This window comes from Microtus pennsylvanicus, chromosome 4 (assembly GCF_037038515.1).
Source record: "Microtus pennsylvanicus isolate mMicPen1 chromosome 4, mMicPen1.hap1, whole genome shotgun sequence".
Taxonomy (NCBI): Eukaryota; Metazoa; Chordata; class Mammalia; order Rodentia; family Cricetidae; genus Microtus; species Microtus pennsylvanicus.
This window is the reverse complement of record NC_134582.1, coordinates 18,261,276-18,289,246: the sequence shown is the minus strand read 5'-3', so window position 1 is coordinate 18,289,246 and position 27,971 is coordinate 18,261,276. Positions and strand designations below refer to the sequence as shown.

The 27,971-nt window shown below is 41.5% G+C and overlaps 1 protein-coding gene across 2 annotated transcripts in view; it reads left to right on the top strand.

Moving 5' to 3' along the window:
* Cep192 (centrosomal protein 192) overlaps window positions 1-23,682 on the top strand; it is a 77,359-nt gene extending 53,677 nt beyond the window's left edge. The window contains exons 32-46 of one of the 2 annotated variants that reach the window (XM_075968406.1): window positions 2,603-2,863; window positions 3,197-3,312; window positions 4,682-4,791; window positions 6,821-6,953; window positions 10,047-10,237; window positions 10,657-10,780; window positions 11,579-11,684; window positions 12,449-12,653; window positions 15,749-15,828; window positions 16,397-16,492; window positions 20,363-20,482; window positions 20,944-21,065; window positions 22,047-22,173; window positions 22,553-22,611; window positions 23,261-23,682. In XM_075968406.1, coding sequence (XP_075824521.1) covers window positions 2,603-2,863; window positions 3,197-3,312; window positions 4,682-4,791; window positions 6,821-6,953; window positions 10,047-10,237; window positions 10,657-10,780; window positions 11,579-11,684; window positions 12,449-12,653; window positions 15,749-15,828; window positions 16,397-16,492; window positions 20,363-20,482; window positions 20,944-21,065; window positions 22,047-22,173; window positions 22,553-22,611; window positions 23,261-23,399 — 1,989 coding nt within the window. In that variant the 3' untranslated portion in view covers window positions 23,400-23,682. Of the gene's footprint in view, window positions 1-2,602; window positions 2,864-3,196; window positions 3,313-4,681; window positions 4,792-6,820; window positions 6,954-10,046; window positions 10,238-10,656; window positions 10,781-11,578; window positions 11,685-12,448; window positions 12,654-15,748; window positions 15,829-16,396; window positions 16,493-20,362; window positions 20,483-20,943; window positions 21,066-22,043; window positions 22,174-22,552; window positions 22,612-23,260 lie in introns of both variants that reach the window. The other variant, XM_075968405.1, reaches the window with a different exon arrangement.
* Window positions 23,683-27,971: the final 4,289 nt, after the last annotated feature.

The window sequence follows — 27,971 nt, the reverse complement described above, 5'->3', positions numbered from 1 at the left end:
AGGAAAGAAAATAAGGGTAGCACAGTCAAATGACACCCCAGCTACATAGAAGTGAATTTCCTTCAAACTACACATTTTTCTGGCAATGAGGCCAGAATTGAAATTTGTGTTCTCTTTGTTAGTGTCAGCTAGGAATACGATCTATATGAGCTGGGCCAAGATAGCTTGTCTGACATAGGAGTTAGTATCTGTGGAGCTACTTACTTGGTCCCATGGTCAACTGAACTGTTTGAATATATAAGTGGTCATTCTTAGAACTTGTGGCAAAGCTTTAATGTACATGGGTGCATAGCACTCTAATCTGGTTTCCTATAAATAAAATTGGGTTTGTGGAAAGGCCTAAATGGACTGTGTTTTTCACACACACATATATATATCCTGAATATATTATGATTAATTTTAGGCTTATTAATCAATATTTGAGGTTGTTGGTTATTTAGGGCCAAATCATTTAACAGTCACCAAGTCCTAGTTCTAGTTTGGCACTTCTTAAACAAACCAGTGTCTTCATGCAGTTTCTGCCTGCATAGATTCCATCGAACTGGGTAGAGAAGGTTTATCTGTGGATTCCCTGGCTCAAAATGGCTTGTATTTCACAAAGACTTACACCATTAAAGTAAAGTGGTAGGGGAAACCTCACTTCAGATTTGTGGGAACCTGACAATCAGCCGTCTCAGTCATTTTCCCTCACTCTTGGTTGGCACTTCAATATTTTACCTGTGATGTGCAGCCTCTTGCTGTCCCAGTATTTTCGCTTACTTCTGAGGAATGAATAGAATGTTCTGTCCTCTAAATATCATAAAGCATGAGGGACTGAAATAAAAATTATTATAATTTGCATGTTGAGCACATGTTAAATATCATTATTAATTGGTAGGTGGAATATCACATTTTGTTTTCAGAATAACCTGAGATAAAACTGCTATTTCCATTTTACATAGGTTAATTGAAGCTACATAAGGTAGAACCCACATTGATTTCTATGTAATCCCTGTGGTGCTGAATAACAGCTGTTTCGTAGTCTTTGAGAGCAGTGGTTCTCAACCCAAGGCTGTGTAGGGAGAGACTTTTGGCAGAATCTGAAGACATTTTTGATTGCCTTACTTGAGACTAGGACAAGAGTATCATTGCTATCGGCCACACACACACATCTCACCACAACAAATACCTGGTGGTATTGTGCTTAAGAAACCCTTCTTTAGTGCTGTGATTAATCTATGTACCTGTTGACATCAAGTCAGGTTGGTTTTACTTAAAATTTTTGCTTTTGTGTTTTAGCATGTGTGTGTTATATGTACATACATGTGCAAGTATGTGTGTGCATGCACATGGAGCCAGAGGTTGACTTTGGATATTTTCTTTAGTCATTTCACTTTATTTACTGAGTCAGACTTCCTCTGAACAGCTCTTGCTGTTAAAGAACTTTAGCCAGAAATTCTTGAAAAGTAGTAACTGTCCTGAGCATGTATACTGCTTCTCTTGATATTGTTTTCTAAACAGTTCAGTAGTAATTTATGTAGCATTTACATTGCATATTATATCCTCTAAAGATGATTTAAAGGGTATGTGGGGATGTACATAGGACATGATAACAACCATGCCATTTTAAATAAAGGACATGATCATCACAAACTTTGGTGTTTATAGGTATGGGGTGGTTGTCCTGGAACAGATCCCCTGAGGATAGGACAGATGCACTGAAAGAATAGTTGTATTAAATGTTTTCAAAGCTTTCTTTCCCCTTTATCATTTTCTGTTTATTTTCATGCAGCTAATTTATTTTTAAAACTGTAGAAAATGAAAAAAAAAATTGAAGTATTTTTCACTTTTGTAACTATGGGAAGTAATTTTAAACAATAGGATTTGTGGGTTTCTGCTTTGAAGGTCTTTATAACATAGGTATCTGTGAACCCTTGGTTTATTTTTCGAAGGCTTGACTCCTGTAAAAACTATAGCAAACATCTCTCAAACCTGGTTTCCATCTCAAGCTTCCAAATCCCTAGCTTGCTTTTTGCGTACGGTCATCAGTTTAGTCCTGTTTATTGTCGGTTTAGTCCTCTCTGACAATAGCTCTGCTAAAGGACTGTGAGATGGTAGGCTTTTTCCCCCCTAAGTATTCTATTATGAAAAAAATTTCTAAATTGCTGAGAAGTTGAAAAATTACCACTTAGATTCTACAATTCATGCTTTGATATATTTCTTTTACCACACAGCTGACCACATACTAGTATATCTGTCTTTTTAGGCATTTCAAAGTAAATTACAGTTGTATGCTTCACCTTACAAGTGTATGAAAGCATAGCTATACTAGTTCTTTATTGGTCTTTGGTTAAGCTTGGCTTATACAACAGGAAATGGTTGTTTTTTAATATAGTCAGAAGGTATGCAGTTTGGCAGTACTGCATATGTAATAGATACAAAAAATGTATAATATAATATGCACTATAATGTATATGGTAGACTAGAGGTTCGGTAATTGCTAGCCCCAGGATGCAGACACTAAGACTTCAAGTGTATTAAATCTGTGTTTTCTTCTGACTGTAATACATTGTCTGCTTTCTTATGTAAAAATAATTTTTGATGTGTTTGTGTGTTTTTTTAGATACCTTTGTCTGGATATGGAGGAACAAGTAATCTTATCTTAGAAGATGTTAAAAAATTATCTGACAGTTACTTGGTAACAGTGAATGACTTAATCCCTGGCAAAGAAAGTAAAGTAGTTTTTTCTATTCGTAACACTGGCTCCAGAGCAGCCTTTGTTAAAGCATTATGTTTTAAAGATTCTCAAAGAAAAGTTTTGCTGGATCCTAAAGTAATGAGGATTTTTCCAGATAAATTTGTGCTTAAGGAAAGAACCCAAGAAGTAAGTATAAAATTTCTTCCCTAAAAAATAGTTATATTTTGATTAGGATTAATTATGCATTTTATGGCCAAGGAGTATGGGCTAGAAGCACTTACCTGGAAGAGCTGTACCTCACCCCCCCCCCCCCCCACAGGGTTTCTCTATAGCCCTGGCTGTCCTGGAACTGTTGACCAGGCTGGCCTCTATGCAGAGATCTCCCTGCCTCTGCCTTCCAGTGTACCGGTTCTTGTGTCTGTGTTCTACTTAGTATTGCAGAACTGTTCATTCAGAGTGAGGTGACATACTGAATATTCATACTCCTGGTTTTCTTTCTTTTTCTTTTTTCTGTATCAGGATATTACTTTAATATACAGCCCATCACACAGAAAGAATGACAGTAAACCTGCAACAGAACTGTTAACTGTGTACTTCTTTGGTGGCGACGAAATCTCCAGACAGCTGTATAGAAGGTAGATACTTCATTTAGAGCTATTGGGAGCTGTTCAGTGAAAGCAAGGACAGTTGATGGTTTGGAAGTTTAGAATATACCTCACTATTTATTAGTCAGCTAGGGCAAAGAAATCCATGGGTAAAATTTGTGTGACTCCTGAATTGGCAGAGTGTGAGTTAGAAATACTGGGCAAACACCTGTGCTGTCCTGCGTTCTGCTTTCTTTATTGACATGGATTATGCCCCTTTACTTAATCATCATACTTTACCTAAGACTCTGCTCCTAACATGCTTAAGAATATATCAGATCAGTGTCAGAGTTTAAGAACTACTGACAGATTATATTATATAAACCTACATGACTAATTTAGAATATTTCTAGGACGGTTATAAATTACTGGAAAAGGTAATTGTGTGTAAAAAGGTAAAAATGTGTAGGATGGGTTGACTTATAGATACTTTATAAAAATTGATTTAATATACTGAGTTGGAAAGTTTGGAATACTGCTCTAGGTCAAGTGTGATTAAAAATGGTACATTATTTTATGATAAATTCTGGGTGCTTCTTATAAAATTGAGTTTCTTGGGATAGAGAAGCTAGGTGAAGATCATGCTGAGAGCGATAGTTCACTATGTGATTCTTCAAACCTGACTTCTTTGGTTTTGTTTGTTTTTATTGTTTTGAGACTCGGTCTCTCTACATAGCCCTGGCTATCCTAGAATTCACTGTTAGACCAGGCTGGCTTCAAACTCACAGAGATTCACCTGCCTCTGCCCCCCTGAGTCTGGGGTTACAGGAGTGTGCCAGCAAGCACAACTGAACCTGGCTTCTTAATTGTGAAATCAATTATCACATTTCATGTCTCCCTTTCTCTCTACTGAAACAAAAAAATAGTGTATTGTTTCATAACTCATATTTACCATAAACTTTTAGTACTAAAATTTCCTCTCCATGAACATCTGAGAATCTCAGAGATGTGTAGTTTGTTTTTCACCGCAAAGATCCTTTGGAAGATGCCTATTTCGCTACTTAAATATTTCCCTAAATAACTTATCATTATTTATTCTTTATTGCCTCTCACTGAGGCAAGTCTATGACCAAATCGTCACAAATAATGAAAAGATAAGTCCTCAAAAGGATCTGTTCTTCTTTCCTCTCTCACATTCAAGAGCTCCTGCTTTGATATTACTATTGAACTAACACTAATGATTTCACCACCATTTCAGCTGATCTTCCAAAGACAGGTTTGACTCTAAAAAGTACTTGTATTAACTTAAGATATATGCTCTATGTATGAATGTATCATGCTTTTTATGGGGCTTGCCAGATACATTAAAGTCTGATTTAGTCCCTTTTTATATAAAGTGAATAAACATCTCTCCTGGCAGAGCCCTGCTGCATAAACCAGGAGCCATAAAGCAGATTCTTCCGGAACATAGTGTGCTCCAAAACATCGACTTTGCTGAAACATTTCAGGATGAGCTGCTCACAGATGAAGGTAAGAATTGTAACATCCCTGATCATCTGGGTCACTTATCTAGGCATGGGTATGAACAGGAACAAGGTTAGTTTGGATGTGGTTAGCTGAATCTGAGCTGTGAGAGCCCGTGACTTTCAGTGTCCTCCATGGGGTGAGAATGGCTTCTTCCTCTCATCCTTGAGGATTTGAAAATCAGAGGGAAGAACTTTGCTTTATAAATATTTTTGGTTTCAGGAAAGCATTTAAATGTCAGTAAAGAGAAGGCTCATGAATGGAAGGAAGATTGGGCCATTATTACACTCCGGTTCATGCTGTTTCAGATTTATTAATTGTCCATCTCAGTGTCTGTGCTACTGGTGTTAAATTCATGAAGTTGCCTGCCTCAACTTGATATGCCCTGCTTTGTTGCCTCCTATGGGAGGCCTGCCCCTTTCTGAATGGAGGGGGAGAGAATGCAGGGGGCGGATAGACGGGAGGGAGGAGGGAGGGGAAACTGTGGTTAGGATGTAAAATAAATGAAAAACTTTAATTTAAAAAAAAAAGGAAAAAGTTTGAAGTAACGTAAATGTCTAAGCAGACAGGCCATTAGACAGAGATACGAATTTGTGATGAATGTCATTTTAAAAAGGTGTTCATTTATAAAAAAAAGACCATTTAAAATTTTTACAGCAAAGTATCATTTTGGCAAAATAATATGTAAATATTTACGTAAATAAACTCATACATGAATATATACATTTAGGTTAAGATCCATCTTTGCTACTTTAGAACATCATCCCTTCCTCAGGAAAGTTCTAGCTAAGAGATAAACTGCAGTTTGCTGTGGGCATGCATAGTAAGTAACCTTGCAGCTGTGGTGAAGATGTGACTAAGCAAGCAGGTAGAGTTTGCAACGGTTTGGAAATTGGCATAATTTCACCAGCTGTGATAGTCCACGTGCCTGCCGAGTAGAGAGAGAGGCCCCAGCTGTGTGGCACTAGAATGCAGTCCTTACCCATAAAGGGCCGAGAGTCCAGAGGACAGATGGAGGGAAAGTTAAGGTGTGTGGTAAGGAGTAGAACACCGGAGTGTGTTTAGGAATGGGAAGGCATAGAGGAAGGGCCAGTTCTCGAGAATGAGCTGACTCATTCTCAAAGTGGAGAAGATGAACCAGGATGAGGAACAATGTTCCAGGGTGGCTCTTTGTCCAGAAATTCAAGAAATGTGTTGTTTTGGCAAACCCATTAATAAATAATAAACAACTATTCTCATAATTTATAGTCATGGCATAGTTACTATAAATTTAAACTCATGACCTGGCTTGATGATAGATGAATGTAATGTAAGCATTTGGGAGTGGAGTCAGGAGGGTCAAAGGTACAAGACCAGCACTGGCTGTATGAGATCCTGTCTCAAGAAAAACAACAAATTTGTTACTTTTTGATTTCCATTTAAAATATGTAATTTTTAAAGGATGATAGAATGAAATACACTAAAATTTCTTGTATATACACATTTGGACAGCCTAACCTAGAAGATAGTCATGATTTCCCCCTCTTTAATCTAGAAATATTTAGTAATGATAATAGTGACTGGTTCCTAGATTTGCTTAACTGTGAAACTTGCCCTTAGCCTTTTCATGCTTCAGATTCCTCCTTTTAAATGTGTACCTCATACCTCCCTCCAGGAGTCACTCTGAAGTCTAGTTAACCTGAAGAACTAGGTAGTGCCTTACTCACCATGTATGCTTCGTGCCATACATATCTTAAAAAATGTTCATGTTCTAAGGCTCATGGTGTCCCTGAGATAGATGAGTACTGCTTGCTGTTCCAGATAATAGTTGAGGGAGCTAAAGCTCGGAGACATTGCAGCAAATATGATTCTTCACATTAGGTTCATAGTTTGTCAGCTCTGATGGTGAACAGTCTGTACCTGTTGGTGGTATTGATAATTGAGACGCTTCCTACCTCAACCTAAGGGAATAATACAGCTGTGTGTAAATTCATTGTCGTGTTTTCTGCTGTGCTTGTGTGAGGGCTTATGTGTTTCAAAGCATTCTCTTTTGCAGCGTGTGATCTTCCTCAGCGGCCTAATGACATTCAGCTCTTTTATGGAAGCATGCGTAAGATTACTCTGTCAGTGATTGGAGAATTCCGAGAATTTCTTCAGCCTTCTTCCAGTGCTATGTTGGAATCTAAAAGGTAAAGCAAATACACAGAAATCTTGCACTAGAGCTCATGACTGATTGATTCATACTGCAGTTCATCTTTTCCCCACTATACCATGTTTTTCTCCCATTTTCCCACCTTTTTAACAAAATTTGAAATTATTTAAAGCTCCTGGAAAAGCTCAAAAATAGACAACTTCTGAAAACCCAATACTCAGATTTCCTAGTTCTTAACATATTTATGTGCCATCTCTTTTTTTATAGAAATTTTTGTCTTAATCACATTAAGAGTGAACTGCAGGCACGAGTAACCCTAAGTTGTTAAAGTTAGTCCTATAGTTAAGTATCAGAATTAGAGCATTTAACATCAGTGCAGTCCTTAGTGCATGGACTCTGCCAGAATAAAGCCCTTCACAGTCAAACTGGAAGAAGATCCTCTTTTGTCTGAAATCCAAGATTGTACTGCATTTTGATGACCTGTGTCCTCAGTAATGAGCAGTCTGTCTGTCCTTCCTTACCATTCACAGATGAGAGAGTATGAATGGATTTTCAGATCAGAACCTCAGAGTCAGAAGAACCCATAGTTAGGCTTTGCTGGTAATTTGAGATCAGTTACCTGTGGTTCTTCCCAGGTACTTTTTGTATTAGTATCTGTGTTCTAGACCAGTTTTCCACTGATTCTCTGTATTGAGCATATGACAAAAGGGAGCTATTTCAAGCATGGAAGTTCTGTTTTACAGTTTGGTAATTCAATAATTTAAATGATAATTTTCAAAGAGCTATATCCCATAGGCTCATAAATTTCCATTTTTTTAAATCCATGTACAGTTGTACGCAGATGCTACACTAAACATGCTATTACACCATTCCATAGACAGGGCATTAACATGCTTCCTCTGAGATTACCAGATCTACCTAAATCATCTCTTTTTTTCTGAGTTTTCTCAGTAAAAGTGAGAAAATAGTGTACAGGCCAGCTGCTGACCATTTTCCTACCATTGATTTTTTTTCAGTTTGCAAATTCAGCTTTGACACGTTCAGCAGAACACCAGAGAAACAGCGCTGTTTAATTTTTTCCACGTGTCTCACAGGTGGTGGGTGATGCTGACTGGTCGTGGTGTTGTTTTTGTTTCTCACTCTGTAGACCAGGCTGGTCAGACTCAGATTCACCGAGTGCTGGGGTTAGAAGGAAGCATGTGCCACTGTGCTCAGCAGCAGTAATATTTTTATAACTTGGTTAAAAATAGTGTTTTCAAGTTTCTCCACTACCAAGCTAATATATTTTAAACAAATTTCAGGTGTAGTGAATTATTACCAAATTTTTTATATCTGTTGGTAATTGCTGCCCGACTCATGTTATTGCTATCATGGTAGTCAGAGCATTTCTTTTCATTCTGTTCTCTTATGTTCTGCAGTTCTCAGGTGGCTGTCCACTGTGAAGGAGACTTCTCTTTGTATGTACTTACTGCTGGCAGGGTGGGCTAGTGTAGTCAGCACGACTCTTGTTCTCTCATCGCCTCCCGTCAGTCCTGAGCATTTCCTTACTCAGGACTTATCTGACTCTACCCTTCCCAGCTTTATGATTCTCATTTCTCTTAGAAGTGCCTTTGTTTAGAAAATGACATTGAGAACCAGGGAATGCCTTGGATGTGCCCATCCTACTATAGTGGAAGACCTAAGAAATGCATGGATTCATGTGTAAATCCATGTTTCTGTATCTATTTCTCTTCGTAAATATGTCAGAAAACATGAGTGTATATAAATGCCCCCAGTTTCTTTCTATAGTATATCTTTCCCACTGTGTTTTTCTCTGACTAACCCATTATTCTCTTTTGCCTTAAGGTTTCACTCAATCTCCCACATTCAACCAATGCTGTTGTATTTTGTCTTCCAAGCCCAGTGCTGCAATGCACACCAGTTTAGTGTCCCCATGTGTTCAATACCACATCCCAACCCCTGCCAGTAACTCTCCCACCTGCCTGCCCCTCTGTTCTTATTCCTTTGCTTTAGTTCTGATAATTTCAAAGGCATTTAAAGGATTAATTAAATTTAGCAGTTACGTATATCACAGAGTAAAGAAATTATCCTTAGTAAGTAGAAATACCAAGAACCAGCACTTGTTTCACCTGGTCCTGACTTTCCCAGTGCCTCTCTTGTTTTCTGGTGGTTAGAAGAGGGGTGGGCTTCCCCTCTGATTTTCTGCTCAGTGCTGATTGGAAGTAAAGCTGGAGCCCCATATGCAGGGCAGAGTTGGGACACTGCACATTAACACTTCAATTATGATTTTTTTGTTTTTGAGATTACAAAGTAAGTTTGATTTAGAATTGTTTTGTAAGGCTTACCAGAAAATAGTGAGAGTCTTCTTAGACTGGATTAGTATTCTTTCCTGTCGCATTTTCCAGAAGCCTTTTCAATGGAGTTTGTGTCACTGTTGTGAAACCAGTTATCCTTGTGCAGTTAGAGATATGTTAAAGAATAATTGGTTTTTCTTCTTTTCCCCTTCCTTCCTCTTTTCTTTCTTCCTCACTGGCTCCCTCCTTTTTTTCTTCTTTCTTCTTCCTTCCTTTGATAGGGTCTGACTGTGTAGTCTTGGATGGCCTGGATAGCCTCCAGCTCACTGAACACTACCTGTCTTGGGCCTGCAGTGTTGGAATTAAAGGCATGTTCCACCATGCTTAGTGAAATTGTTTTTTCTTTCTATTGGGCCATTTTTCCATTAAATTTTTTAAGACATTTAAGATACAGAAGTCTTAAGAAGATACAGAAGATACATTTAAGATGCAGAAAAAAAAGGTGGAAATCATTAAATAGTTTGACTAAATAAATGTACTCTTAACATTTTTTTGTTTCAATTCTCTACCTTTTCTCTCCTCTTGTGCTAGGGTCAGACCCCAGGACGTTGTCACGCTTGGCAAGCACCCTACCCCAGAGCTACAACCCAAACCCTACAAAGTAATTTTATATATAAAATATGGAGACTTCATATTTACTAAAAATTATATGACATCAAACCCTCTTACTTGTATCATAACTATTTATTTTATGAAGCCCTGATATAAAATGTGAAATAATTAGATTTGTTAATATTTTTTATGTCTCTTTTCTCCTTTTAAATATTTTCCCCTAGTGAATCTGGAACTTCTGGAAAACAAAGTGGCAATGTCTCTTTGGATGTTTTGCCAGTTAAAGGCCCTCAAGGTCCTCCTTTTCTCTCACATATTGCCCACTCAGCTCAGGACACACCAGTCTCTGAAGAAAGTTGGGCTGTCCATCCGGAACACTTGATTCTGGTAGCTCCTTCTTCTTGTGATTACCTGGGTAAGGACTTCTCAGGAGTACATTTAGGAGTCAGGGTTTGCATCCCTATAGACCTGACAGTTGATCAGTATTCCATGTAAGGAGCTAGCTCTACCTGCTGCTTATCCATGTAACAGTGATAACTGTTGATTCAGAGCAGGAGCAAATGGTACATACATGTTTCCCAAAGTGAAGTCAGGTGAGGGCATTTTCAGGTTTATAGTTTCTCTAACCTGTTTCTGGGTAGCCAGTGCCTTTGTAGTTTTCAGTATTTGGTCAAGACCCACTTTAACACAGACTTGAAATTCCTAGAGTTGAACTGTTGAGAAAAGCAAATAAGGTATTATTATATAAGTACATTTACTCAGGATTCAGTATTACTGACCTTTGTCTTTTCACTATGGCTAAATGAAATTAACATTATTTTTCTGGTATATTAGGTGACATGGCAAAAACTGGACGTTTCCAGATTATAAATAACTCTGTTAGGGTACTGAAATTTGAGCTATACTGGCCAGCGCATTGCCTGACAGTCACACCACAACATGGATTTATCACACCACAGTAAGTATGTTTTTTTGTTTTTTTCTGTGTTGTTATTCAGATGCCGTCATGGAGGCTTTCGTTTGTTTTGTTTTGTTTTGAAGACATGGGATGAGCTAATACAAGCATAGGTACCCAGAGTAGACCTGGTGCAAAGCAGTCAATTCAGGCACACTGACGCTGAGTGTTTGTCTCATGCAGCATGCCCTTGCCAGCTACGGAGAAAAAAATAGGGGGTGGTAGAACAATTATTTTACAGATTGCCCCAGGGATCCCATAGATTAGCTATTAGTAATGGAAAATAACTTTGCTATGCTATTTTTGACAAGTGTGATTTTTTTTCATAGACATAAGTCTGATCTCTTCATTTAAACTTCCTGAGGGAAATGTGAGAATGGAGAATATCAATAACTGACCAGTTAATACCCCTCCCCCGTTTTCTCTCATATTTTCTCCCAGTTTACTGGAAAGTTAATTTGATTTGTGCTGTGACTATATCATCCCCAATTATCAAGTGACTCAGAGTTTGTGTACTATGACTATCTGGAATTGATTCTGAGATGGTGTTTATAGTTAGTGGTTTGTATTAGAAAGAGTTTTCCTTGGGTCGAGGGGTTTGTGCCAGTATACCTTTGTTACCATTGTTGGGTACTGAGGCCAGATGAGCCATGAGAAGAAGATAGGGTGAGAGCTAACCACATTCTGTTTTTTCCAGCCATAGGAAATGATTGGTTATTAGCAGAGCAGCATTTGTAACTTGTCATTAATACTGTAAAAGTGAAGAATATTCTCATTGTTCATTATTATTATTTTTTACAGGAGTAAAATACAAATTCTTGTGAGTCCTAATTCTTCCCTGTCCACAAAGCAGTCAATGTTCCCATGGACTGGTTTGATTTATATACACTGTGATAATGGGCAGAAGGTATGTCTAAATTATTTTTCTGAACAGCATTCAGTTTCACAATCCTTAAGAACTTATACATTGTGGAAGTCAAATGAAGCCCAAGTAGGTTTACTCCTCAGAGCACTTAGTATAGAGTTTTGCCCTTAGTGATCTGAACAGTTTTACTGGGAGACAGGGAGTGGAAAATAAGGACCCAGAAATTACTACTAATTATTTGCTTTAAAATCAAAAAGGAAGAGGGGAGGGAGCCAGGGGAGATGGCACAGTGAGTAAAGCACTTGCTTTCTGAGTTCAGGGCGCCAGAACCTACGTAAAGACAGACTAGGAGTATGTCTCTGCTTACCCTGTGCTCCTACAGCAAGATGTGAGCACTGGCCTCTTAGCTCTTGTACATAGTCACAACAAGAGGCCTTACTTAAAACCAACACCCAAGGTTGTCCCTTGACCTCCTCACGAGTGCTCAGACACATATTTATGTACACTCACACATACCCAAGAACATACATGCAGAGGTAGTGGGAGGAAGGGAGGGAGGGGAAGAAATCTAATGCTGAGGAGCAGAAATTGAATGAAAAGATTTACTTCTTTGAGATCTGAATAAACTTTAAAATCTAAATTCAAGGGGCTGGAGAGATGGCTCAGAGGTTAAGAGCACTGCCTCCTCTTCTAAAATCTAAATTCATAGGTGTTTCATTTGTTTGGAATTTATTATTATTAAAAAACAGAATGTGCCTTTTAAACTGGTAACTACTTTTTGTCTTAGTCATTTGAATTCATTTCAGAAAATGGTAAAGGTTCAAATTCGAGAAGATTTGACTCAAGAACCTTTACCTCATCTGGCCTCCAGCACGTTTGGAATTCTTGTCCCAGGACCTGAGCCTTCCATTAGTCATTGGACAAAATCAGTAACAAAACCACCTTCCACAAAAGTTGCAATTAGAAGCAAGACAGTGATTTTTCCTCCAACAGAACCTGGTCAAGCCTCAGGTACTGTATCACAGTTTGGTCAGACGCCAGTCACTGCACATAGTCTGGTGCTTCACTTTTAATAAATCTGTGCATTTGTTTTGTGTGCTAGGTCTCAACACCAGGGCATCAGAGCACATGTTAGTGCTTTCCTGCTGAACTTCCAGCTCCTTGCTGAAAGTTAATCTTGAGTTATTATGTATGAAATTTACTCCTGCTTAAGGAGAAAATTATGGAGTCATTGGTAGCCATTTCAATAATGGGACATAGTAGGAGGACGCTTGTTTGTTTTCCGGCTGCTGGGCAGCTAAGACCCGAAAGAACCACACAGAAGCCATTTTATTTGCAATACTGCTTGGCCTATTAGCTCTAACTTCTTATTGGCTAGCTATTGCATATTAATTTAACCAATTTCTATTAATCTGTGTATCATCACGTGGCTGTGGCTTTCTGGGTAAAGCTCCAGCTACATGGATTCTCCCTAACTCCTCCTTCTTTCTCCCAGCATTCAGTTCATTTTTTTTCGCCTACCTCTATTCTCTGTGCAGGCCCAAGACAGTTTCTTTATTAACCAATGGTATTCACAGCATATAGAGGGGAATCCCACATCACCTCCCCCTTTCTGTTTAAATAAAAAGGAAGGTTTTAACTTTAGCATAGTAAAATCACATATAACAAAACAGGTATTAAGCAAGATCACAGTTACAATATTTATATATACTTTATCTTTTATCATAACTAAGGGAAACTATAACTATTCTTCAACTCCATTAAAGACTCCAGAAGGATATAATATTACCTAAGTAAACAGGAAGTGCATTGGAAGCAACTTCCAAAACTCTAGAGTTGACAAAGGCATCTCTGCCTCCACATCAATGGGATGGATTTGAAAACACTATCTTAAAATCTGAAGCCTGGGCTCAAATATCTGTGTATTCCTGGTATTTAGGTTTTATTGGGTGGTCATTACTATCCTGTTCCAACCAGGTCTCTCACCTAGTAGCTGAAGAAGAAAGGAGATGGTGTCTTGGTATTTTATTTCTGTGAAGAGACACCATTACCACAGCAACTCTTATAAAGGAAAACATTTAACTAGGATTGACTTACAGTTTAGAGGATTAGTCCATTATCGCTGTGGCAAGAAGTGTGATGGTGCATAGGCAGGCAGGGTAGCAGGAAGAGAGAGTACTGCTGGTTTTGGCTTGGGCTTCTGAAACCGAAAGCCCACCCACAGTGACACACTTCATCCAACAAGGCCAAACTTCCCAATATTGCTACTTCCTATGAGCCTGTGGGGATCATTTTCATTCCAATCACCACAGTTTAGATGGAGAGACCAAGGCTCTGATCCTGTTTGATTTTGAGATCCTCAACAGGCTCGGTTAACTGCTCAGTTTCCTCATGTGTTAAGGGCCTATTGTAACCATCACCTTCTGGGGCACACTGAGAGTAGATTTAGTCATTCATTTGTTCAGTTATGTATATAAAGCAATGAACCTGGTCTTTACCATCTAGTTGGTACTCTGTAGTTAATGTCTCTTTGTCCTTCTCCTTGCTGATGTTTGCTAAATGGATAGTATTATTTGAGTGTTCTAGAAAGGATTTGGGTCCCTGTCTGACCGAGTCATACAGTACATTTCATTGACTTTGTTTCCTTCTTTGTAGGCCTCTGGACCTTACTATTTACCCCAAAGGCTCACTCTGCTTTGACTCTAAGACCTTTCCTGTCTTTTCCCTGCTTCAGGGATTTCAGTTTAGTCTTTCCAACCTTGTTGATATCACCATTGCAGGGTCCACAACCTTCATGGCTTCTACCACTTGGCTTAGGTCCTTCTTTTCTTAGAGTCCTTGATTCCTGTGGCCTGTCCTGATGATCATAGCCTTTCCCCCCATTTCCCTCAACTTTCTGTGCCTTCTTGTTAATCTTTGGTCAAACCTAGATGTCTGGCCGCTTGTGTTCCCACTCCAGCGTCAGGGCGTTACTGGCCAAAGCCTTACAGGCTCTGCTGACAGATTTATAGTCCCAAATGTCCCTTTATCGTGTGTCTGACCAGGAGCCCATGTCCCAGCTGTTCCCTGAGTCCTCTCACATTTTTACAGCTCCTGACTTTGCCTCACACATAGAAAAGTCATCAGGCTAAATGAAATCTTTCTGTTCAAGGCTTCTGCTTAAATATGGGCCCCTCTGCTCTGCTTTCTCAGGACTCTCCCTGCCCCCGTTCTTGGCTCTCACCTTCCTTTTCTCCTTTTTTGTTGGCTACTTTCAATGGCCCTCTGTGTGTTCTACCATCACAGACACTTCTGGTCTCCACCCCCATCTTTCTCAGCACACCCTCTGGTGGAAGGGTCCTGCTCCCAGCCCTCTCTTTCTTGGTTTGGTTAGGTGCCATCACAATGCCCAGGCAACTTGATCAGAGCTCTCAGAAGAGCTGTTTGCCATGTCTATAGCCTCTTAGGTGGCACTGCCTTTTCCTCCATGGACTTTTCACACTTGGGTGCTGATGCTCCTGGATTTTCCTGTCTCATCCCTTTCAGAATTCCTCGAGACTCTTTTTTTTTTTTTTTTTCTTTTTCGAGACAGGGTTTCTCTGTGGTTTTGGAGCCTGTCCTGGAACTAGCTCTGTAGACCAGGCTGGTCTAGAACTCACAGAGATCCGCCTGCCTCTGCCTCCCGAGTGCTGGGATTAAAGGCGTGCGCCACCACGGCCCGGCCCCTCGAGACTCTTGTAGCCCAGCTTCTGCAGTTATATCGAAGCCCTGGGCCACTCATGTCCTTCCCCCTTCTTTCTGGTCTCCCTGGGTGGTGTGACTGGCGGCTGCTGTTGGCTCACGTGATGTGTTCTTAGAGTTGTTGGACCCAGGACAGAGCCTTCATCTCCTCCAGTCTGACCTTGTGAATCTTTGACACCTCTCTTTCAATTGTATTATAATCTTGTTCTCTTGTTTCAGCCCTTCAGTATCCTTTGCATTATACCTTGAAAAAGAATCCAAAACAGGATATTTGATTCTCTAGAAAATTCTGTACTTTCTTCTTGACTTATCAGGTCATAGGTTTGTCACAGAGCTGCTTGCCACTAGCCTCTTAGGGTACAAATGTGCATTTTTTTTCTTTTCAGAGAATTATCTGGAACTGGAGAACTGTGGCCCCACAGATGTGAAGTGGCACCTGTCATCTTTTGCTCCTCCATATGTCAAGGTCAGTCATCTAAACTGTGGGCTGTTTCAAACCCCGAATACAAGTGCAGGTTAAGATGTTGGTTGTTTGTGCCCCAGTTGATTCGCTTGTGTTTTTCTGTGAGTTAGAATTGTGTACACCCATACTTTTTCACCAGGTAATTCTGAGAGTCAAAATGGAAAACTTTTTTAAAGTGTAAAACAAACAAAAATGCTTGTTCCATTTAGTTTTCCTGGCTCTGATTTTTAACCTGATATGAATTATTTTGGAAATGTTAAGGGTTTTATACTGAGCCCTATGGGTGCACACACCGCTTTCTTTCCATGCGCGCCGTGCTCCTGTGTTCACTCATTGCTGTTATGTCTGTCATGTTTCAGCCCATGGGAGCTGCTGTGTATCTGGGCAGAGCTCAGCTGGGGAGAAGGCCTCTCTTAGGCATGTTTCCTGACCTGTTATGAGGGGATTTGTCCTGTCCTCCATAACTATAAAAATGATGGGATCTTTTTATTAATTTATTGGATCAGGAAATTCTTTGTCGTTTGAATAATAATTAAATGCTATTTAATTATTTTAAATGATTATTTTCCAGGGAGTTGATGAAACTGGGGATGTTTTTAGAGCAACCTACACAGCATTCAGATGCTCACCCATTTCTGGCACACTAGAAGGCCATGGAATCCAAAAGGTGAGGTTTGGAAGTTTTTCATAATATATTCCACCAGGAATGAATCATGTAACCTGGTCGCCTCAGTTTGTTTCCTTCATACCAGAGCTGGCCTCAGAGCCATCTGTCCACTGTCCACTGGAGAAAAAGTTTGCTTGGTCCAAGCACACTTCCATTGCATAGTGGTGGGAAGTTACTAAGCAGCATTGAATTTGTTGATAAGGGTTGCAGCAGCTAGTAGTGTTCACAAAACACTTCACTGATCATGACAATAGTTCTGCCTACCAGCCGTAGCCATCGAAACCCACTGTTCTTCAGAAAAAAATTCAACATTGACAGCACAGTTATCAGTATATTTTCATATATATTCCTTTTGATATATTCCTAGTGAGCTTTTACTATTTTCAAAGTATTTTGAAAATCATTTCTTTTATTTTGAGATTATAAATACTTGTTTTCTCCTTCCCCTCCTCCCTCCATAACTTCCCATTACTCCTCCTTATTGTCTTGCAAATTCATGCAAATTCATGACCTCTATTTTCATTATTTGTTACATATATAATCATGCTGAAAACCTTAGCTAGAGATCTGGAGAAAAGGCTCAGTGGTTAGGAGCACTTCCAGAGGACTCAAGTTTGTTTCTCAGCATCCATGTCAGGTGGCTTGTAACTGCCTGTATCTCCCACTTCAAGGACTCCTACTGAGGTGTCCCATTGGTGACTGAGAACTCCTACTGAGGTGTCCCATTGGTGACTGAGAACTCCCTGGATACTTATTCCCTGCATTTTGACCATTTGTGAGTTTCTGCATTAACCACCATCCCAAAGAAACTTCTCTGGTGAGGTCTCAGAGCTATAGTCAGAGAGTGTAGAGAGCCAAGAATTCTCATTTGTTTATTTATATTTGACTAGAAATGTAAGCTCCATGGTGTTTTTATTTTTTATTGTTGTGTGATTTTCTCCTAGGGAAATGTAAACAAATACACTTTCAGTTAAGATAGTACACTGACAATAAATCAGAGAAACAATTCCATCCAAGTTTAGCCTGGTGAATTGGAGTTACTAAATAGGAATATAGAGTACCTCTTGGGCATCTCTGTCATTAAAAAATAGCAGCAGTAGTGTGTAGTAAACTTTTGAAGTATTGATCAGTGTGGTACAAGGATTGAATGAGGTAATAAACATGGAAGTCTTCAGGGTGTGTATTGAGTGTATGATGTGCAGGAATGCTAGCTTTTTTTTCTCTTTTTTTACTTTAATTTTTGTTTTTTGAGACAGGATTTCCCTGGCTGTACTGGAACTATCTCTGTAGACCAGGCTAGCCTCGAACTCACACAGATCCGCCTGCCTCCGCCTCCGCCTCCGAGTGCTGGGATTAAAGGCTTGCACCACCACCACCTGGCCTTGGAGTTTAAAGAGGCATGATTCTCAGTGTTCCAGACAAATTGCCTATTTACTCTCAGTGTTTTGTACCTGTACAGGATGTCATTGTTTTAATGCTTGCCCACTCCTCTTCATTGTGTGTTCAACTCCCTGGACTGGGTGCTCTTGTCTAGGTCTGTTCTTCCTTTCCCTCTAAACTCTCAGAACCTGGGTTATTATTATGCTCTGCAAGGCAAGAATGAAGCATTTACATATGTTAATGTTTTAGTCCAGACTCAGAGATACTAACTCATTGGTGACCCCTGTTCTTTGGCAAAGCCAAGACTTTTCAACACTGATTTTATAAAGCACTACTGTAAAATATTGTCACATTGTTATAGTGAGATGGTAAGTCCTATCGTCCCAGGCTGTCCAAGAATGGAGAGGACAGACAGTGGAGGGGAATCGGGGGGCCAGAGGGAGCTTTATTTGCCACATGGGAGCAACAACTTAAATGGGAATGTGGAATACAGCCCTGTGTACTACACAAGGTACCAGTGCAGGGACTGTCAGCAAGTGTTATACAACTTAAAGCCTTCAGCAGATCTCAGGATGCCAACCAACAGTCATTCCATGCAGAGCAAGTCTGCATGGCCACACGCCACTCTTGTCTCTGGCATGTTTTTTTTTTTTTTTTTTGATTTTTCGAGACAGGGTTTCTCTGTAGCTTTTGGTTCCTGTCCTGGAACTAGCTCTTGTAGACCAGGCTGGCCTCGAACTCCCAGAGATCCGCCTGCCTCTGCCTCCCGAGTGCTGGGATTAAAGGCGTGCGCCACCACCGCCCGGCTCTGGCATGTTTTGAAGGCTGTAAACAGCTACAAAAAATGGTTCCCTATTTGAGTCTTGAGGGCTGGGGCAAGAACAAGTCCCCTTACCCGCTGTAGCTGCAGGTTGAATCCTGGAGGGTGGAACATTAGGAGTTCCAGCGACCTTTCTACTTGACGTAGAAGCTGCCATTACAGCAAGCCACCAAGTAGTGATCTTCTTTTCTGCCTGCAAAGCAGGCTTAGTGAATTCTGGCTGGAGCCAGGCTCAGAAGTCTTCCTTCTTTTCCTTCTTAGGCAATCTCTTGAGCTCTCCCTCCCATCAAACCCAGGAGGGGAAACAACTCAAGGGTGTACTCAGTTAGGAGTCTCCATTCCCTGCCACTGGGGTGCTAAGGAAATACATCCTTAGCTGTCAAAAAGGGCACCCCTAGTTTTTTTTTTTCTTTAGGTGTGGGTGGCTAATGACCTTTTCAGAGAGAGTGGCAGTCTCTTGCTTTCTCTACCAGGATTCATTTCTTTGCTGTTGTGGTGGTGATCCTCCTCAGACTGCAGACAGATCTTCACCCCTGGGGGATGCAGCCTGCTTCCCCATTCCAGCTGCATTTTGAGCTCCTCCTGTCAGTTTTTGTTGAGTAGAGTTTTGCTTTGTTGCTAGTCACCACTGCAGTGACACTGGGATCTCTCACACGTAAGGCTGTCAGATATCGCCTGCTGCTTTGGGGGTCCCCATGTGGGTTCAGTGTCACTGGGATTGTGTGTGTGTGTGTGTGTGTGTGTTTCATTCCCTTGCTGCCTTAGCAGCTGTAGGGAAGGAAGCACCTGACTCTTAGAAGGTGGGTGCTCAGTGTGTTGGTTGCTGCGCTCCATCTAGTCAGTTGTGACTGTGGGCTGCCTTTGGACACAGCCTGTGTGAGAAGCAGGGGTTTGTGGTTGCTGCTGTAAAGGTCCAGTTGTCTTCACACCTAGGGTTCTTGGGCCCTGGATACTGCTGCAGAGCTCAGATCACTGTTTGGAGCCTTCCTCCTGCTGACTCTGCCAGGATTACCTTTGGGGCCCCCTTTAGCCTGATCAGTTGAACATTCAGGTTGTATACCTAAGCTGTATAAGCAGGACAGCTAGCTCTGACTAGCATTCTGACTTACTGTATGAGCTATTATAACCTAGCACCATTTGCTTTATTGTGCTGGTCACCCTAACTTTCCACTGTTTTCATGTCTGAACTGAGAAGGCCTCAGTAATGAGGTTGAAAGAGTAGATTGTTTCCATGGTGGGATTTTCCTCCAAAAAAAGCATATACTGCACATTTGAGGGAAATGTTACATATAGCTTTTAAAGAAATATATTTTAGATATGTTATACTAGTGATAAAGTTGTTCACATCTTTCTTTTAAAAGTATTTTATTAGTTTATGTATATGAGTATTTTTATTTGTTTTTATCTGTGTGCATACAGTACCTGAGGAGGCCAGAAGAGGGCACCAGATCCCCTAAAACAAGAGTTATATATGGTGTATTGAACCTGGGTTCTCTACAAGAGTAGCTAGTGCTCTTAATCACTGAGCCATCTTTTTAGCCCTCAAACCCATTTTTTCAGAGGGAGAACTAGCCAGTGTAAATGTATTTGCTATTTCACTTGGTTTACACTAAACTTTAAATTCCTAGTCTGTGTTTAAAGTTGGGGTCTGTGTCTCATGCATTTCGTAGGTCTCCATCATGTTTCTGCCCAGAGATGGAGGGGATTACGCCCAGTTTTGGGATGTTGAGTGCCACCCTGCTAACGAGCCTCACATGAAACACACATTGAGATTCCAGCTCTCTGGACAGGTGAGCATTGTCCTAGGTATCATGAGCAAGTGATTGTCTGTATTAAAAACCCTAAGCGGGAAAAGTCTGAAAATACATAATGATTTCCTCATATAATTTCATTTTCAGTACTTTGTTGTAGCCTCATATCTTAAGATTCTTGTCAGTCTTTATTACCAGACATTTTCAGTCTTCTTTTTGGGTCTCTTGTCTATACTCCGCACGAACTCATGTTTGACTTTATTATGTAAGCTGCTGTCTGTCTGTATGTGCGTGTGTGGGCATTCGCACTGGGGGCAACAGAACCAAGCACACAGAACAGTTTGCAGTTCAAGGGATTTACAGGGTTTTTTTTTGTTGTTGTTGTTTGTTTTTTTTTTTTTTAAAGAAAATAATGGAATTCCCATAAGAAAATGTCTCTGTGCTTTCTGGAGTATTCACCTTTTCTCCTTCCACTTCATGATTTTTTTTTCTCTGCCCAGAGCATCAGAGCAGAAAATGGTCCTGAGGGCTCATGCTCCTCCAGAGATACCCTTGTTAAAGTGGATGGTGCAGTCGTGTCCCGGAGGCGTGCTGTGTCTGAGACCTCCACTCACATACCTGGGTGAGTTTGTGCCAATGTCAGTGAGATATAGGTGTAGCACTAACACACCTCTGCTTACAAGAGTCACTTCCAGGGTATCCCTGTGCAGCCCTGTCTGACCTGGAGCTCACAGGGACCCACCTGCCTATGGAATGCTGGGATTAAAGGAGTGCACCACTGTGCCTGGCTTTTATGGACATTTCTGAGGATAAATGCTTGTGTGCTTGTGTTCTTGGAATCCAGAATAAGGCATCAGATCACCTAGAACTGGAGTTAATAGGCCATGGTGAATAAACTTGAATGTGGGTGCTGAGAACAAATTCAGGTCCTCCCAGAGCAGGAAGTGATGTTAACTACTGAGCCATCTTTCCAGCCCTGAAAACACATCCTTTTTCTGCTGTCCACCTATCTGCTCACCTCTATTCTTCAAATTCTGATGATGCTAAAAAATACTGAAGATAGCAGGGGGTGGTGCTGGTGGGTGCCTTGGTCTTGCCCTCAAAGTTTTCAAATGGGGGGGCCCTGACAGTCCTGTCTTCACACTGGTAAGTTGGTGATAAGCCCTGAAAATTCTGGGAAGTGAACAGGAAAGGTGATAGACATCTAGTGCCATGCTGGTGAGATCCAAAGAGAGATTGGAAGTCAGAGTGGCAGAGAGTCAATGTATAGAATCAGGACTGAAACAGATACAGTGCCCCCCAGCTCCGTGAGAAAGGCCAGAGAGGTCAGTATCTTTGGACAGTTCAGAATAGCCATGGAAGTGTGAGTGGTGAGGGTGACAAGAACTGAAGCAGAAATGGGATGAAGGCACCTTCCCAGTGCCCCTCACCCAGCACTCCTGGAAGAGCCTCCCCGTGACTTCATTCACATAGACTAGATAAACTCCAGTACAAGTCTCTGAGTTGCAGATGAAATACAAAGCTGGGCTGTATAATAAGGTACATGGAAACATTGTTACAAACTGAATAATTGCCTCTCATTATAAACCTGTTCCCAAAGCAGGCAGCTTGACTTGAGTCACCGTGGAGTATATGCCCCAAAGGATGTCTACATGTTCCTGCCAACCAAACTCGGGGAATCCAGGACACTGAAAGTCAATTTGCGAAATAATTCTTTTTTTGCTCATGCAGTAAGTTGAAAATATTTCTGTGGGCTTTCAAAAGGTCATTTCTTAATGATTAGAAATATATTCTATAATATTTCAGTTGTGATACATTGATTTTTAAAGTTACTTTAATACTGTATTTGAGAGGAAATTCATTTGCAGTCCATGATCTTTTATTTGAAAATCAAATTAAAAAATTCTAACCTTTTTTTTCTTCCATATTCTGCCACACAGACAATTTCTAGATAACATTTACATTAGTTAAACTCTTTAAATGTGTTTCTACTTACACAGCGCTCTTTGTCCTGCCTAATATTCAGGCTGAACCTAACTTTATGCAGTTTTATGTATGACAAATACCAAATTTTCCTACTGTCACAAAATGTCTCCTTTTCATTTCCAGCTGAAGTTTTTGAGCCCCAGAGCCCCTTTTTACATCAAACACTCAAAATACTCCTTGAGGTGAGTTTATCAAAAATCATCGTGCTCTTCTGAGGGTACCAGACTCCCATGGCATTGAGGGCAGGAAGGGGAGGGGGGTCTTCGCTTTGCAGCATCTCTTCTTCAGCGCTGGCAGTGAGGAACTTTCTGCTCACTCTTCGCAAGTATCTAAGAAAGTGACGAATCCTGCCTAGGGTGTCGTTAGTCCCTGGGATCATCACAGAATCCTAGTGTGGGAGGTGTAGGTAAGGGAATGTAAGGGTCATGGTCCTTGACTCTACAGCGAGGCTGAGAGCAGCTTGAGCTATAGGAGACCTCTGTCTCAAGGAAACAAAAGCCACAGGCCTCAAGCGTTCCAGGCAGACATTCTAGAGTTGTACTATCTCAGCTTTAGATTTTCCTTTCCTTTCTTTCAGCAACTTGTTAAATATTAGCATTAAAAAAAAATTAGAAATAGGCTGGGCAGTGATGGCACCTTAATCCCAGCACTCAGAAGGTGAGGCAGGCGGGTCTCTGTGAGTTTGAGGCCAGCCTGAGAGGGAGGTTCTGCAGGGGGAGTTCTAGGGCAGCCAGGACTACACAGAGATTCTTGATTCTTCCAGCCTGTGCCCCCATTGCCGCAGCAGGTGCTGCTGATCGCTGTCACACGCCTCCTTTTCTTCTCCCACAGAGCCCGACATTACATCCACATCCCGGTGCACTTCAGACCAGAGTCGGTGGGCAGATTTGAAGCTTTGCTTGTGATCCAGACAGATGAAGGCAAGAGTATTGCTGTTCGTCTAATTGGAGAAGCCCTTGGAAAAAGTTAACTAGAATACATTCTGTGTAAATGACCTGTTATATTTTGGCAATCTCATTTTTCTACACCAAAGTTATGCTGCTGTATATATTTTGTATGATAAATTCAATGTATATAAAGTATAAATTTGTTTTAAGGAATTAGTCCCTAACAAAATATCATGTATCTTGCTCACAGCGTTAACATTTACAGGGGAGAAATTCTATTTTTGAATTGATTATGATATTCTGAATAAATACGTTTATTTTTTATGTTTTAATGTGGTGTATTCAGAAATAAACTTGAGTTTTTTTACTGAACTTGTCTTTCTCCATGATGCCACCTTATAAAAATTAGAATATAGATTTATCCTATTGTTCCCAAGCTTAAGAGTCTGCTTTGATTTCTCCTCTTTTACAGTTTTCTTTCCCCTAAGACATTTCTTGTATCTGTTAGTTGGTTGCCGAGATAGAATCTTCTTATTCTGTATAAAGACAGTGGGGAAGCTTGTTTGTTTCCTAATGTTGTGCTTACTGTATTTAGTGCTGGACACGACAGCTGCTCCTGGTTGCAGTTTGGACATGACCTTTGCAGGCATGTGCTACCTGACGGGGTGGGAAGGACCTCATACAGGGAGGTTAGGAAGGCAGAAGCTACCCAGAGGCGGAAGGTGAGAGGCTGCTTTCTGGCTAGCCACTGGTGCATCTCTTGAGCATGGTCACAGGCCCAGCCAGCAGCCTTCCGAGAAGCACAGGTGTTGGTGCAGTGTGGCCCTGGGATTTTGTCTTGGTAGCGTTTTAAGTTTGGATAACTTAAACCCAACTGCAGTTAAAAGGAAGGATTGTGTCTGATAGAAAAGCAAATCTCTGCATTCTAATTTTAAAAGGAAGGATTGTGTCTGATAGAAAAGCAAATCTCTGCATTCTAATTTTCTTCTGCCTAGAGATCAGACTTGCCTGCATTGCTAGCACCATATATCACAGAGATCCACCTGTAACGGCGTAAACGAATGCAGACAGATTGTAAAAATATATATACAGCTTTAATGTCGAAATAGACTTACAGAACCACCGTTCCAGCGGAGACCAGGAAAAGCAGAAGCGATGGCTGGGAGCATGCTCACCAAATTTATAGGCAAACATTAGCCCGAGGTGAACACGCCCCCTAAGGGGCGAAACTTATCCCTACAGCCACCTGCCTCTGCCTCCCGAGTGCTGGGATTAAAGGCATGCGCCACCATCGCCTGGCTAGTGCTAGCATTTTATATAAATATAAAAGACTGGGTGGTGGCAGCACACTTCTTTAATCCCAGCATTTAGAAGGCAGAGACAGGCGGATCTCCGTGAGTTTGATACCAGCCTGGTCTACAGAGCAAGTTCCAGGACAACCAGGGCTGTTAAAGAGAGAAACCCTGTCTCAGGGGATTGTTGGGGCAGGGGGTAAGACTTGTTTTGTTATTTTATTTTGCTTTTTGAGATGATGGGGTCTCTTTGTAGTCTTGGCTGTCCTAGAACTCACTGTGTAGACTAGGCTGGCTTTGAACTCATGGAGATAATCTGCCTCTGCCTCCTATGTGCTGGGATTATTAAAGCCATAAACCACTACCACACTTGGCTTCTTGCAAAAGCTTCCAACATGATAAGCAGGTAGTGCTTTTCCCCACCCAGCTTCTCAATAGATTTTACATGTCACATGTAATGTCTCTTCACATTTGTGTGGGCATTTGACCGTATTCAGCTTCAGAAATTCTAAGAGTGCATGTTTTGTAATGTTCTTTCTGGTCCTTCATTTCCTAAGGGCTGCACTGTTTGTTTCTGTGAAACCACCGCTGTGCCTTTTTGCTGTACTCAGGAGGAGAAAAAGTATCGAAACACACGGAACTCTAAAAAGGACTCTACCTCCTTAGACCATCTAATGTTTCTGGACCTTCAGGTTCCTCTGCCTCATTTCTTGGAAACATGACATTTGGGGTCTTTAGAGCAGTTGGATAAGAGCTGTTGGTTTCTGAGCCTGCCTGAGTTCATCAGAGTTGCTGATAGGTGCACGGAATAGGTGAGCTTCCAGGGCCATGGTTCCCGATGACCCTTCCATCTGGAAGCTGCTGTTAGGCCTTTTCTGCTCATCCCATGTTCAGTCTTCACCTCCCTGGGCTCCAGGCTCATGTGTCTATGTGGTCATCAAATGGGAATCCCAAACTTAGTTCCCTGCCAGCCTTACCTATGCTTCTCCATGGCTTTTCCCAACTCGGCATCCCCACTACTTACTGATCCCCAGCTGGCCTGTCTGGGGTTCTTGATCCTGAGCCATTCTCCTATCCCAAAGTTCTTCGGAACCTGGCTGTCCTTTTCTGACTACTACTGTCCAAGGTCAGAGGGGCCTTCCTGGGTCTCCCTGTCCAGTGTACCTCCTCTCCTCTTCAGGCAATTTTTCTTAGGTGTTTCCAAGTGGAAAATCTAGGCGTCCTTGCTCACCAGGCACCTCCAGCCCTCAGACACCTCACAGGGCATGCACGTAGCCTGTCACTGGCCACCCAGCAGCCCCTGCCATATCCACTATGTGCTTCTGTCCCGGGAGGTTTTCTGAGCACCGCCCTCAGGCAGGTGACTAGATGTTCCTCCCTTTGTTCATAAGCTTCATCTTCTCAGGCAAATGTGTGTGGAAGACTAGAGGAAAGCCAAGAGAGAAGGCTGGGTGGGGGTAGGCAACCATGGGGGATGCATGTCTCCTGAGAAGATGAAACTTTAATCTTTGGAACTCTTCTTTGGGGACAGTGTTCCTCAGTATTCTCTGCCACCCGCCACCCATGTTGCTGAGAACCTTCTCCTTTCTTCTCCCTTGAGCACCTCAACCTCTGCTGTACTGAAAATCAGTCTTAAACCCATTACTAAGGAGTGTGTAATCCCTGCAGGAGAACACAGTGTGTAATCCCTGCAGGAGAACACAGTGGTGTTGTTTATTGGAATTGACACAGCATTAACTGCCTTCCAAACATATTTATATTCATAAACAAATGCCTCAATCAGAGAGCCTCTCTGCGCAATCAGCAGCCTTTTCCATGCTTTTTTAATGTGTAAATTTTGTTTCTTAAAGTTTCTAACAAAGTTGGCAATAATGTAAAGGTTTTTTTTTCCCCCAAAAATGCTTTCTTCTAAGATTGTAAAACCTCTTCAGTTTTCTTCCTCTACACTTCCCACTTCTGCCTGGCCAATCCCCACCACCCATCTATCTTTCAAGGCTGGTTACCATCAAGACAAAATGAAGATATTTCAAAGAGTCACTTGTGCCCCTGTACTTGCTATCATGTATATTGTACATGACTATCACATTATTATAACTACGGAGCCTAAGAAATTGGACTTTTCCTGGGAATTTTATGCTAGAAGGAAAAGGCTGGGAGCTTGATGCCAGTTGGAGGGGCAGCTTGTCTCCTGAAGAGATGTCATACAGTTCCAGCAGCTTGTCAGGTCTCTCCAGGGAACACTGGAGCCCAGGGATGACAGGGGACTGAAGAATAACATATAACATGGATTGCTTAGCTATTGTGATGGATAATCTTAGTTACCAACTCCATCTGGAATCAACTAAAACCCAAGCTGCTGGGCCCACCTGTGAGGGATTTGCTTAAGTCAGGGTATTTGAATCTGGAATTTGAAACCTGGACCACGTTTTCTGGTGGGAGGCCACAAAAAAGGATATGGAAGATGGAAGAGTTGATTTTTGCCTGTTTGCCTTCGCTCTTGCTGGTGGGTTCATCTTACCCTGCTTCTGTAGCTACTATTAAAATGACTTCTTCAGGGTTCCAATGTAGACTGAAAAGTAGCAGCTCGGGCTGGAGAGGTGGCTCAAATATTAAGAGCACTGGCTGCTCTTGCAGAGGTCCTGAGTTCAATTCCCAGAAACCACATGGTGGCTCAGAGCCCTCTCATAATGAGATCTGATGCCCTCCTCTGGCATGCAGGCATACATGGAGGCAGAATGTTGAATACATAATAAATAAATAAATCTTTAAAAGAAAGAAAAGTAGCAGCTCTCCAGTAATCTTCATGGATTCCAGTGGCAGACTGGGATTGCAGAGATGTACCTCATGTACTGAGCAACTCCCCAGTCTTGGCCTTTCTGTAGCCAATGGTTTGTTTGGATGGTCAGGGACTTGGCAGAGCATGATTGACTGGAAAACGGGTGAGAAAGACATCTGGGGAGGAAGTATGTGCATAGATCTCTCCAAATGGGCGAAGGATGTGAGGATATTTGTGTCCCGTGTGGATGCTCATCCAAAGGTGACTTCAGCTGAGGAGGAGTTCAGTGATCAGGTAGATAGGATGACCCGTTCTGTGGGCAGTCAGCCTCCTTCCCCAGCCATCCCTGTCACCGTCTAATGGGCTCCTGAACAAAGTGACCATGGGGCAGAGATGGAGGCTACGCGTGGACTGTCACTCACCAAAGCTGACCTGGCTAACGCTGCTGCTGAGTTCCTGATCTGCCAGCAGCAGAGACCAACACTGAGCCCCTGATGAGGCACCATTCCCGGGGGTGACCTGGTGACCTGGTTGACTCCATTGGCCCACTTCCTTGGCGGAAAGGACACTTTGTCCTTTCTGAAGTA